Raw genomic sequence first — 13,478 nt, forward strand, 5'->3', positions numbered from 1 at the left:
TACTTTCTTTTCTAATTCTTTTTTATCATGTATTTAAAAATTTTTCCCGCTTGCCTTTTCATTTATTAAAATGCTTTATTTTTTTAAAACCTCTTACTTCATCTCTTCCAGGAATTTTAGTTGAATTTTTGCCCCAAAAGACACAAGCGATCCAATTTTTCATCCTCCTTAAGTCTTCAGCATTACCCTCTTGACTCAGAAGAGTACTTTGCCCCATACTTACCTAAAGAAAATTGACCCGGAGGGTAAAGAGTTTCCTACTTACTCCTGTACTTCAAATTCCAGGAACATTTTCCCCTACTCTCCTGTCCCTTGACTCAGAAGTATTAACTCTCTTTGATACAGATAACCTCTAACTTAACACCAACACTTTCTCTCTCCTCTGAGTGCCTTTGATCTTTAAAATGTCACAGAATTTATAATCTTTAGAATACCTTTATATTAAATTTCTTTGTCTACTTGCTTTTCCCTATTAACCACTTCTTCCATATCCTTAAAAAAATCCTTCACTTGATCAACTGCCACCCCCTTGCCCCATCATCCCATAACTATTGCCAAACTCTTAGAAAAAACTGTCCCTAGTCATTCTCACTCCACTAGAGCTCTTTTTCCATATAACAACCCTTCCTTTCCAGCGATTTCTTAAATCAAATGGCCTTTTCTCATTCTCCATGTTTCTCAATGTATTTTATGGCTTTTGATTAGACTCCCTGCCCTTACTTTTCATGACACTGTTCTTTTTGTTCCTGTCTGTTATTTCCCTCCAAGGCTTAATTTGCCAGATCACCTTTTTGGAGTTTCTTAGGTTAGGTTACTTTCCCTCTATATTCTTTTCATGATCTCATCAGCTTTCATGGATTCAATCCATCTCTATTCTAATGATTCATATATCTACATGTCTAGCCTTCATCCTGATTTGCTTTTGTTACCTACTAAGTGTTTACAGTTAGTTGTCCCATAAAGGTCTTAAAATCAGGATGTCTAAAACAATCTCCTTATCTTCTTACCTAGATTCACTCTTTTCCCCAAACTTTTCCCTTTCTGTTTCAGGTACTTTTCTTCCAATTACTCAGGTTCACTCTTTAGAGGCCTCCTGGATCCTCTTCCCACTCACCCAATCAAAATCCTTTAAGTTCTCTTCTATCCATTCCTTTGTAAGATTTAAATATCCAATACTTGAAGTATTATATATTTTTGAAAATTTATTATCTGACAAAATAGAAACCATGTGACTTAAGTTTTTTACCTGCTCAAAAATCCCTGCTTCACCAAAGCCGAGACAGGAAGGAAAGAGCGAGAGACAGAACTGCACACAATTTATAACCTGTCTATGTCAGCATGTAACGACAGGAAGTAAAGGAATGCTGAGAATCATAGCTTTGCTGGGGATATTGTAGTGTTTAGGGTAACATTCAAATTATGCACCTTTTTCTCTGTTCACATTTGCCATCATCCCATCTCTCCTGAACTATTATAATAATACCTGATTAGTTTCTTTGGTTTTTGTCTTCATGCCATTCTTTCCAGAGTGGTGAAATATCTATGCATCTTCCTGGATTCCCTCCTCTCTCTCTCACCTCCCCCTTTTATTCCTCCCCATCCAATCATTGGGAAGATGATGTTTTTCCCTGTTCTCATAGAATCTCTCATTCATCCTTCTTTCTTGATACAAAGCATTGATGCAGACCTTCATTACCTCCTCCCTGGACCCTTGCATTCTTGGCTGTTCCTGCTCAAAGACACTCCATCCCCAGACTCCTTGCTGTTTCCCTGTTGAATCCTCATCTCTAGGACTCTGGTTTCTTTTATTGACCCATCTTGCCTTCTCTGGCTTCCTTCAAGTCTTAGCTAAGGATCTGCTTTCTACATGAACCCTTTCTTAGTTTTCCTTAATCTCGGTGCCTTCTTCCCTTTGAAATAACTTCTCATTTATCCTACCTGTATTTTCCTTGTCTCTAGCTATTTCTGTGTTGTCTCTCCCATTAGATTGGGAGGCTTCTCCAAAGCTTGATTATTTTGCCTTTCTTTGTATTCCAGTGCTTGACATAGAGTCTGACCCAAAGGATTAGTAGATGCCTAATAAATGTCAATTGACTGACTGATATTCCTAAGGCTCACTTTCCCTTCACAAGAAATGCTAATTAACAATTCCTTTTTCCCTCTAGGATAAACTTCAAACTCTACTTTAAAATAAAAAATTAAAAAAAAAAACCAACAACTTTACCTTCCTTCTTGTAATCAATACTGTGTATGGGTTCCAAAGCAGACGAGCCTTAAGTTATAGGCAATGGGGGATTAAGTGATGTGCCCAGAGTCATGTAACTAGGAAGTGTCTGAGAACAGATTTGAACCCAGGACATCTCATCTCTAGGCCTGGCTCTCAATCCACTGAGCCATCTAGATGCTCCCAAATCCCTTCTTTATTATAATACTTTTTAATTTTATTTTCTTCTTTCCTTTTTGCTTCCTTTTCCTTTTCCTTTTTCAGGGTCACCCAGCTAGGAAATTTCCAGCGCCACATTTGAACTCCAGAATTGGCTCTCAATCCACTGAGCCACCTAGCTGTCCCTCTGCTTGTCTTTTAAAGGCCTCCACAATGTGGTTCTGCCCTTTCTTCCATGACTGATCCCACATTACTTCCCCTCATGCATTCTGCTATTCAGGACCTTTTTACCTTCTAGCAGAAGTCCTCTATGCCTGCAATGGTCTCCTCTTCCCTCTATCTTCTCTGAGAACAGCTTAGGTACTGCCTTCTGCAGGAAACATTTCCCAATTTCCCCAGGTATTAGCACACTCGGGCTTCAGATTACTTTGTATTTGCACATTTACTTGCAGAACACTGGCTTTTTTCCAATAGAATGTAAATTCTCTGAGGCTAGGGCCTGTTTTCTTTTAGTCTTTGAATATGTAATACTTAGCACCTAGCTCAGTAAGTGCTTTTGAATTATTAGGAATTGTCTCCCCCAGTTCTATGACAATGAATCTGAGAATCTAGGTTAAATGGATGAATATTTATAAAAATATAAACTTCCAGGATTAGAAAGAAGAAATAGAATACTTAAATAATCCCATCAAAAATCAATAAGTGCTTCTGAAATACTTTTGAAAACTAGGTTTCTACTTTGTAGTAACTTAAAAAACCACCTTCCTTCTTAGTATTGATGCTAAGCATTGATTCCAAGGCAGAAGAACAATACAGACTAGACCAGTGGTTCCCAAACCTACCCTACCTCCTTTCCAGAAAAAAATATTACTCAGCCCCCTGGAAATTATTTTTTTTTTAAATTTTAATAGCAATTAATAGGAAAGAAAAAATGCACCTGTGGCCATCACCACCCTCCTGGATCGATGCAGCACCTACCAGGGGGTGGTGGCACCCACTTTGGGGAATCACTGGACTAGACGATGGAGGTGAAGTGAATTTCCCAGAATCATAATACCAGGAACAGTCTGAGGTCCAATTTGAACCCAGAACTTCCTGTCTCTAGGTCTGGCTCTCAATCCATTGAGACACCTATCTGCCCTCTGTGATAAACATTTTAAAAGAAATCATTTCTAATACTGTGTGGCATTCAATGAAGCAGATGACCAAATTGGGTCATACTAGTTAGATTTACAGAATACTTTAAAAAACCTAAGTTTGTCTATCCTACTTATTTTTTTTTTAAACCCTTGTACTTCGGTGTATTGTCTCATAGGTGGAAGATAGGTAAGGGTGGGCAATGGGGGTCAAGTGACTTGCCCAGGGTCACACAGCTGGGAAGTGGCTGAGGTCGGGTTTGAACCTAGGACCTCCTGTCTCTAGGCCTGACTCTCACTCCACTGAGCTACCCAGCTGCCTCCTATCCTACTTATTTTAATGTTTTTTTTAAAAAAAAAAACATTTTAATCTCACCTAAATTTTAAGTTCAAGTACTAAATGCTTACAATATAAATTTCGGAAAAAAATGTTCTTGGATTATCACAGAAATCTTTTCTATGAAAATAATTGAAAACAATATTTTATGTTGTTAAGTAGTAGAAAAGAATTAGATTATTTGCCAATGTATATCAGGGAAATGTCTAGTGTGTTAAAACCAAGCAAGTTAAAATGATAGCCGATTTTTTTTTTTTTTGGCTGTTTAAACAGGAAAGTTTTGCTATTTCAACTTTAAGATTTCCTGGAAGTACAATAACAAAACAGAATGTATCCTGCCTGATAATATAGTAAGCTTCAGTCATTATTATATCTCTGATTCTCTGGTTTGTGGTTTAGTAGTTTATCAGTGCAGCTATTTGAATATGGGCATTTTAGAACATAAATCTCTTGTTTTCATAGAATTTAGAGACTTTTGTGAGTTTAAGATGCATGTGATTTTAACAACATTCTGATTTTTTTCCCCACTGAACTAACTTTTAGATATTTATTCTGAAGATGTCCAACTTTTGTATATATATTGTTGATAACCTTTTTTTTTTTTTTTTAAAGGAAATGGATCATAACCTGTCAGTTAACATTTTTTCTAACAGTAGGACCGCTTTCCTTGCACATTAATTTTAAATGAACTAAACAAAATGCCAGGAAATGTTTTGTTTATAATTATTTTTCTTTTCTAATTTTTTTTGTAGGAAATGACCCATTCATGGCCTCCACCCTTAACAGCAATCCATACACCTAATACAGCTGAATCTTCAAAATTTCCTTTCCCAACAAAGGTGAGATTTTAAAATATACTAACAGAGTATTTGGGTTGTACATTAACCAGAACAAAATAAGAAAACTTGATTTATTGACTAAAGATAAGTTCAAAACTGACCTCAGTCACTAGCTGAATGACATGTCTTAATTTCTCTGCCTTGGTTTTTTCAGTTCTAAAATGGGAATAATAGTAGTACCTAAACTTTGAGGATTAAATGAAATAATATTTCTGAAGCACTTAACACAATGTCTGGCACATAGTAGATGCTTAATAAATGCTCCTGCCTGCCTGCCTTCCTATCTCCTATCTTCTTCCTTTCCTCGCCTGGAATTTAATCTTAATTCTAGGCCCAGCCGTGACCCTGGACAGGTCATTTATTATCTTTGGACATCATTTTCTCCTCCTAAGGATTTTGGATTAGATCATCTGCAGTGTTAATCGGACTTTAAAGCTCTGTGTGACAGTGGAACAGGTTAGAATAATTTTGAGTAATATAACAATTGTTGCAAGTCTTTCCAGACAAGCAATTTTTTTTCTTTTACGATTTTCTGAACTGATTAAACACTAAGAAAATCAAGTATTTCCATAAATATTAAAGTAAGTTGTGAAGGTTTGAATCTCAGTAGTCTACAGCTTGCTTTTTAAATGTATATGATATATTCTAACATTCACACCATACTTTTAAAGTTTCCCTCTTTGTATTTAATAATGAATTTCTATTTTTTTTGTGCATTGAAAAAGTTTTCCCATTGACCCCTTTTTGATCACTATTGCTAATCCCTTCCCTCCCCATCACCTGAAAAACAGAAAAAGAAGAAAAAAACCCATTATAATAGATAACTCTAGACAGTTCAAGTAAATCCACCCAGTGGCTATGTATAGTAGTGTTCATCTCTTTGGATCTATTACGTTTTTATTACAAAGTAATATGCTTCATCATAGTTTCCTGGAGAAGTATTGCTTTAATCAGAGTTTTCAAAGCTTCCAAAATTGATTTTCTAAATTTTTCCCTTACCTCTGCGCCCTTCACCCTATGAAATAAATGCATATGTTGTCTCATGTTTCTCTGAAAAACACCCCTTGTTGTTTCTAATAGTGCAATAATATTACATTAAAGCCATATATTATAATTTTTTCAGCCTTTCTCTAACTGATGGCCACTCCTCCCTTCGTTTTCACTTGTTTAAATTTTTATTTACAATATTTTTCCATGGTTACATGATTCATAATCCCCCCCTCACCCTTTCTCCTCCTCCCCAAAAAGCCGACAAGCAATTCTACTGGGTTACACATGTATCATTGTTCAAAATATATTTTTATGTTAATCATATTTTCAGTAGAGTGATCTTTTACCATCAATCCCTAATCGCATCCCTATCAAACTGTGTGATCGATCCTGTGTTTTTCTTCTGAGTTTCTGCTCCCACAGTTCTTTCTCTGGCTGTGGATAGCATTCCTATCCACATAAGTCTCTCATAAGTCCCTCAGCCTTGCTATGGATTCTTGCATTGCTGCCAGTAGAGAAGTGCATTACATTTGACTGTATCACAGTGAATCAGTCTCTGTACATAATGTTCTCCTGGTTCTGCTCCTTTCACTCTGCATCACTTCCTGGAGGTCATTCCAGTTCACATGGAATTCCTCCAGTTCATTATTCCTTTGAGCACAATAGTATTCCATCACCAGCAGATACCACAATTTGTTCAGCCATTCCCAAATTGATGGGCATACCCTCATTTTCTAATTTTTTTGCCATCACAAAGAGTGTGGCTAGAAATATTTTTGTGCAAGACTTTTTTCCTTTTTATCTCTTTTGGGTATAACCCCAGCAGTGGTATGGCTCGATCAAAGGGCAGATAGTCTTTTCACACCCTTTGGGCATAATTCCAAATTGACTTCCAGAATTGTTGGATCAATTCACAACTCCACCAGCAATGCATTAGTGTCCCAATTTTGCCATCCCCTCCAATCTTTATCACTTTTCTTTGCTATACTTTGCTAATCTGCTAAGTGTGAGGGTGGTACCTCAGAGTTGTTTTAATTTGCATTTCTCTAACCTGGAGGGATGGTTTCCACTTTCTTTAAAAATCCCCTTTAGGTTCTATGTTCTGAAGTTTTAAGTTTGATTTTTGCTTGCAACTATTCCCTCCTAAATATTGTCTTTCCTCCTCCTCTGCTATTATCACTTCTGACCTTAGTGTCATTATATACCTAAATCTTTGGATCATCGATGCATGCACTTATTATCTTTGGGAGAAAGTGGGCAAGTCTTACGGGAAACCTATATGCTTGGAGTAACTCAGAACTCCAAACATCCAGATGTCATGAGACCATTAAAGAATATTTGCACCCCTCAAGCTGCTTTTTTGGTAACTGCTCCTCTTATCCAAGGAGGCAAATTCTCTTTCTCTTTCAAGGTGACAGCATTAGGAACTCTTTATTTATAATCACCTATAAAAGGTCTCTGAGGGAGTGTTGCTCTCTTAATTTAGCTAGCAGTTCCCTCTAAACCAGATAACTCCCAAGCAAATGTGGATGGCTCCCTGCAAAGGAACCCAGTCAAATATTCACTCCCTGGGTTGCTGCATACTCCTCTTAAAACCTGGCATCATTTCTTCCAAAGCAAATCAGCTCTAGTTGCTAACAATGTTGTGCATGAAATTGCCAGACTCATTTATAGTTTTCTTTTTAAATGTAATGAATTAAACATGTAACTTTATTTTTTGAAATTAATTATTTATAAGTAATAACAGATTTCCACAGTTTTCCAAAATTATATGATCCAAATTGTCTCCCTTTTATTTCCTCTTCTCTCCTCCCAGATTTGATCTGAGTTTTATATTTCCATATTGTTAATTTTTTTAGGTGAATAATCTTATAAAGCCCAAACCTTTCAATAGAACTCCAAATAAACAAGTGAAAGACTCAAATCAGTGACTTTCAGTACTCAGTAACTCATCTTGTACTTATGAGGTAAAATGTCACCAAATCTCCCCCAATGAAGCAAAGTCCTAAATTAATTTTTTTTCATCTTAATGTAATATTTATTCAATTTTTCTTGTGTTAAAATTTTAAATAGTTAAATGCAATAGACAGTGCCATCCTAACAGTGAATTAGAATACATGAAGCATAGAGATAGGAAATGTGGTGACAAACTAGAAGAGCTGAAAATGTTCAAACAGAAAAGGGATTAATTAGCTGACAAACAACAATCCTCTTTGATTCCAACCATTCTTCAGTCTGTTTCTTTATGGCACTCAGATTTCATTAGCTTTTTAATCAATGGAATGAAATTTTCTCCCCTTTTTAGCCATTCAATAACTGTTCACATACAAAATAGCCATCATTCTAACCCCTTTCCAAAATATTAAAAGCCTATATCTAAAAGGTTCCTTAAATGTTTATTTGTCATGGGTTACTTTGGGTATCCGGTGAAGTCTATAGGCCCATTTTCAGAATAAGTTTTAAAAATGGAATTACAGAGGAAATCAAATATTTAGAAATGCATCTAACAAAATATTTTTTAAAAACAAGTCCATGGACCCCAGGTTAGGAATCTCCATTTTTCATTTGTACCAGTGTATTTTCTTTTCCTTTTTGTCCCCAAATAGCTCATAGCTTAAATGAAAAATTTCTTTATACAGAGATTTTACCTATTATCATCCTAAAATTATTTTTTACTCCTTCAAGGCACTATACCATTTATGAAAGAGACCTCTTGCATCCATTGCTAGTTCCTTTCTTTTCCTTTATGCAAAAAATTTTTTCTCCTTTCAAAGGTAAATGACTAGGCATGAAAATGTAGTGACTTAAACTCCTTAAATTAATTTTGAATGGAGTCTATTACTTTGATAAGATTTTACTTTCTTTTTTCTTATTTATTTTCCTTCTTCTAAAGAAAATCTCTTTGTTTCTTCTTGGTATTCTTGCAGTTCTTGTGGAAAACCTATTTTTTGCCTTTGAGTCTCTGCTTGCCCTTTTTTTTTTTTTATTAAGTGATTCATTTTTTGATTTGGAGTTCTTGATATCACTGATTCTATATAAATTCTTTATACTGATTAGTTTCTTCTTGTTTATTCCTTTGTTTTTATTATTTCCTGAATAGGTCTTTGTGCTCAGTCCAAGCTCTGCTATCCTTTGTGCAGGATTTGATCAACTTTGTTAGGTTTTAGCCTTTGTTTTTCTGTCTTGAGGTGTACTACTGGGGGAAGGTGTCTGTGCTCAAATTATGGTATAACTTAGGATTCCTTTGACCTCTGAGATAAAAGAACAATGAACCTATTTGTCATAGTCTCAGCAATGTACCCAGTGGCTTCTAAGATCCACCCTATGTATATCCAGTTAACTTCAGGTTTTCTGATGTTTTTTGAGAAATTTAACAAAAGAGTAAACTGAGTCAAATCTCTGCACAAGATAACATTTTTAGCAGGATCATGCTCCCCGTCATTAAATTAGTCAATGTGTTGCCTCCATTTATTACAAAGACCATGAGCAGAGGGCAATTCTCCTTAAATAGGTTTTGGGGCATAGAGAACAAAGAAGACATGTCATGCTGTTGAATGGGTCATGACTGATCATAAGCCCAAGGCACAGGGAATAGCATCTTGGTTGGAAGTTTGGCACCATTGTTCCCTTCTGTTCTCATGACTTGAAAGAAGTGCTTGTTATTGGGTCCAGGGATAAGATAGCAGCCCATACTTTTCAAAAGTAAACCAGACACGGGGCAGCTGGGTAGCTCAGTGGAGTGAGAGTCAGGCCTAGAGACAGGAGGTCCTAGGTTCAAACCCGGCCTCAGCCACTTCCCAGCTGTGTGACCCTGGGCAAGTCACTTGACCCCCAGTGCCCACCCGTACCAATCTTCCACCTATGAGATAATACACCGAAGTACAAGGGTTTAAAAAAAAAAAAAGTAAACCAGACATCCTTAAAGGATATATAGGTGGAGTAGAGACATTAGCTCAATTCCCTTGCATTCACATATATTCTCCAAGATCATTTAAATTCCTTGAGGCAGTAAAGCAGGATATCTAAACTTAACCCATTGCAGGCTAGCTGAATTCTGAACTAAGTTCAGAAACAAAGAGCCAACTGTGACATCAGCCATTACAGAACAAATGCAATTATGAGACAAAATAAATTAATTATAAATAGAATTGATTTTAGTTTATCATTGATGATCCTTTCTTCCTGATCCCTCCATACAATAGAATTTTGCTGGGTTAGAGCACTCTCCATCCCATCTCTTAAGTCAAAAGCTAAGAAGAGTTTTCTGTTTTGTGAAATGTCATTGACATTTTTGTCAGCTCCTTTTCTTATGGCCTGACAGATTTTTTTTAAAATCATTTACTAATATTCATTTTTAACATGGTTACATGATTCAAGCTCCTACTTTCCCCTTCACCCCCCGCACTCCCCCCACCCATGGCCGATGCACATTTCCACTGGTCTTAACATGTGTCATTGATCAAGACCTATTTCCAAATTGTTGGTGGTTGCATTGGTGTGGTAGTTTCGAGTCCACACCCTCAATCATGTCCGCCCTGACCCATGCGTTCAAGCAGTTGTTTTTCTTATGTTTCCTCTCCTGCAGTCCTTCCTCTGAATGTGGGTAGCATCTTTACCATAAATCCCTCAGAGCTGTCCTGTGTCATTGCTTTCTGCTGGTACAGAAGTCCATTGTATTTGAATTTTACCACAGTATATCAGTCTCTGTGTACAGTGTTCTTATGGCTCTGCTCCTTTCGCTCTGCATCAGTTCCTGGAGGTCTTTCCAGTTCACACGGAATTCCTCCAGTTTATTATTCCTTTGAGTGCAATAGTATTCCATCACCAGCATATACCACAATTTGTTCAGCCATTCCCCAATTGAAGGACATACCCTCCTTTTCCAGTTCTTGCCACCACAAAAAGCTCAGCTATAAATATTTTTGTTCAAGTCCTGACAGATTTTTTTATTGCAATTTAATTGAAGTGACTTACTCTTGTTTTTCATTAAATTTCTTGAGCAACTTATCATTGCGTGCTGTTTTTGTTTTGATTTAAATAGGTGTAAGGCACTAGATTGCCTGCCTTTCCATCTAAGCAGTCTCTTGTGTGTCACCTCAAGTATTTCATACTTATTCTTAGATTCTGGTATTTAAATTTTAAAAATAGAGTATCAATAAAGTGATTTTGCCCAACAAAACTCGGGTCAACTAATAAGATATTAATGAAATGTAGTTGTAATTCTATCAGGAAATTTGTATTATCTGACTCTTTTAAGAATAGGTAAATCATTACCTTAGATTAAATGTTATCTGTATCATTTTCTTTAGTGTTTAGTGTAGTTTTAAATTGATTGAATTTTAATTTGACTATTTTCCTTAGGATAAGCATAAAAAATTTATCATACTTTGAATTTTCTTTGATAAAGGAACACCGCAGGTGTTCTCATGTAATGATAAATTGTACAGCCATATGGAAATCAAGATAATGGACAGTTACCTGCTTAGACTATAGAATGATCTGAGCCGGGCAGGAGCTGGCAGGTGCCAAGGCAGTTGAGGCTCAGGTATAAAAGGAAGGATTTGAACTGAGAAGAGATCTCAATTTTGAGATTGGGATTGGAGAGGGTGGGCTTGGTAAGGGTAGGCCATAGGAGAGCTTATTTAGCCAGCAACCTGTACCAACCAATTTTATCAGTCCCTGATCCTGAATCAACCTGAACCTGAACTAATCATCAAGAAGAAACACCAACACCTGTCAGCAGAGTAACCTTGGTTTAGGTTGGTGCCACTGTGGCCCAACCAGACTGGCATCTGGCAAACCTGATTAACATCAATCCATAAATCATCAATATCATTAGCCTTATCTATTTAAGGACTTCCTATTTACCTTCTTCCCAGCCATTGCCATGCTTCCTTTCCCTAAGCCTCTTAGCAATAAATCTTCAAATTTACTTTAGATTTGGTTTCATCTATAATCTTAGGGCTTAGTGATTACATCTGTGGGATATTAGAAGGGAAGAGGTGAAGTGTACAATTCATAGCTATAAGGATAAAAAATGATAAAGGCTGCTATAAATATAAATATTAGTATTTTAATTAAAGCCGTGCTGATAGATAAAGTTATTAGACCACGCGCTTGTAAGCATTCAAAATTGCCGCTCCAGTCATTATTACCTCCTCCTCAGTCTGCTGGCCAAGAGACCACTCCCCCCTAACCCAGGAGATTATAAACTCTTCCCTGAGTGGAGATGTAGGCCTCCCCACACCCAAAGAACCGGAACGGGAAACCCGTTGGACCACGGGAAATGTAGTTTGATAATTTCCCCGTGTCCAGAAAATACATATAAATACTTAAAGATAGCATCTCCCAAATTTCACTTTTACATAGCAAAGTTTAATTCACAGTCAGTTGAGCGTTATCTAATTAAGGCCAAGAATGTCAGTTAGACAAATATGTGTATAATTCTAACAGCAGATTCTTTATCTGACTGGTTAATCTGGGACACTTATATCTGGAGTTTGGGTCTAGCAGATTCACTATATTTAATAACAACTACTTCTGCGGGGGTCCTTTGAGATTCACTACTACAACTTAAGTGTTTCCTTAGGATTCACCCACTTTACCCAGCTTCAGATCCTCATACCATAAGGATTATCATAACACTCATGATTTGTAAAGTCTAGAAAATGTATCTCATATATTTAATTGTGCTCCAAGTCACATTTTTTAGCTACTCTGTGTCTGCATTTATCTTATTTGTATTTAAAAAATTACTCTTTCATTTCTACGAACTTACTAAGCATTAAAACTTATGAACATTTCTACATTCAAATATCAAGGAAGACCACATGAAATTGTGAATTATTTGTATTTTAAAGTGAATAATGTTAGTGATTCAAATTTAAAATACAGTCAAGAAAGCAGAAAATGAACTTTTAATATAAAATATAAGCTATAGAACCAGCTTCTCAAAAAAAATGAAATCGTTTTTTCAACTTTGAAGCCAATAGCATTTTTACTACTTTGTACTTGTAAGATTTATGCATCTTGCTAAAATTAATATGGACTTTTGTTGTTTTCCAGGAATTTCAGCACCTTGAATCTGTGTTACAGAACCACAGTAAGTCTTAATTTTGTAGCCCTTTCTTACAAAGGAAAATTGAGCATAATCATTTCTAAGATGATAAAATTTAATAGTAAGGTTTCATGGTAGGGGCAGGATTGCCTTTGGGATAAAAGAGAAAAATTATCAACAATAATATTCCATTTCCATGACTATTTCTCTTTTTAGAAGCTGTCTTTTCCCCATCTTGGGCTTGAAGTATAATAACCACCCAGTTACTTGGCTCCCCTAGTGATTAGTCCAAAAGGAAGCCTTTAACCTATTGTGTTTTGGGTTGATGTAGCCTTTCTTGGGGAACCTTGTGGTCATCTATTCCTTGGTACTGAACATATTGGTACTAGACTTAAATGTCACATTTAGCCCATCTGCATCTCAGAACTCCCAAATTTATGCATTCCACCCCTCAACCTTCCCAACAGCACAATGATTGGCATCTGCCACAATGCCAGAATCATTTTCTAGTTTTTATTTTATAAGAGACAAGAATTACCAAGGCAAGTCAGTAAACATTTTCTTAAGCTTCTACTATGTGTCAGGCACTTTGTTTTGCAATGGTTTTTTCAGTGTTTTTAGCCTTTGCTTCATGAGTATATAAACTTCTAAAACTTGGCTTAAGGAAAATATAGGTAACTCAACCTTTCCCACAGTGGGAAAATCGGCACATTCCAAGGGGTACATCACAGAGCTA

General features: G+C 36.3%; 1 protein-coding gene across 1 annotated transcript in view; it reads left to right on the forward strand.

The window, feature by feature from the left end:
- Positions 1-13,478, forward strand: part of AFF1 (AF4/FMR2 family member 1) — a 108,557-nt gene that overhangs the window by 48,135 nt on the left and 46,944 nt on the right. The window contains exons 5-6 of the mRNA XM_044681615.1: positions 4,609-4,695; positions 12,751-12,787. Of these exons, the coding sequence (XP_044537550.1) occupies positions 4,609-4,695; positions 12,751-12,787 (124 nt within the window). The remainder of the gene's footprint in view (positions 1-4,608; positions 4,696-12,750; positions 12,788-13,478) is intronic.

The sequence above is a fragment of the Gracilinanus agilis genome, chromosome 6 (genome assembly GCF_016433145.1).
Source record: "Gracilinanus agilis isolate LMUSP501 chromosome 6, AgileGrace, whole genome shotgun sequence".
Classification (NCBI taxonomy): Eukaryota; Metazoa; Chordata; class Mammalia; order Didelphimorphia; family Didelphidae; genus Gracilinanus; species Gracilinanus agilis.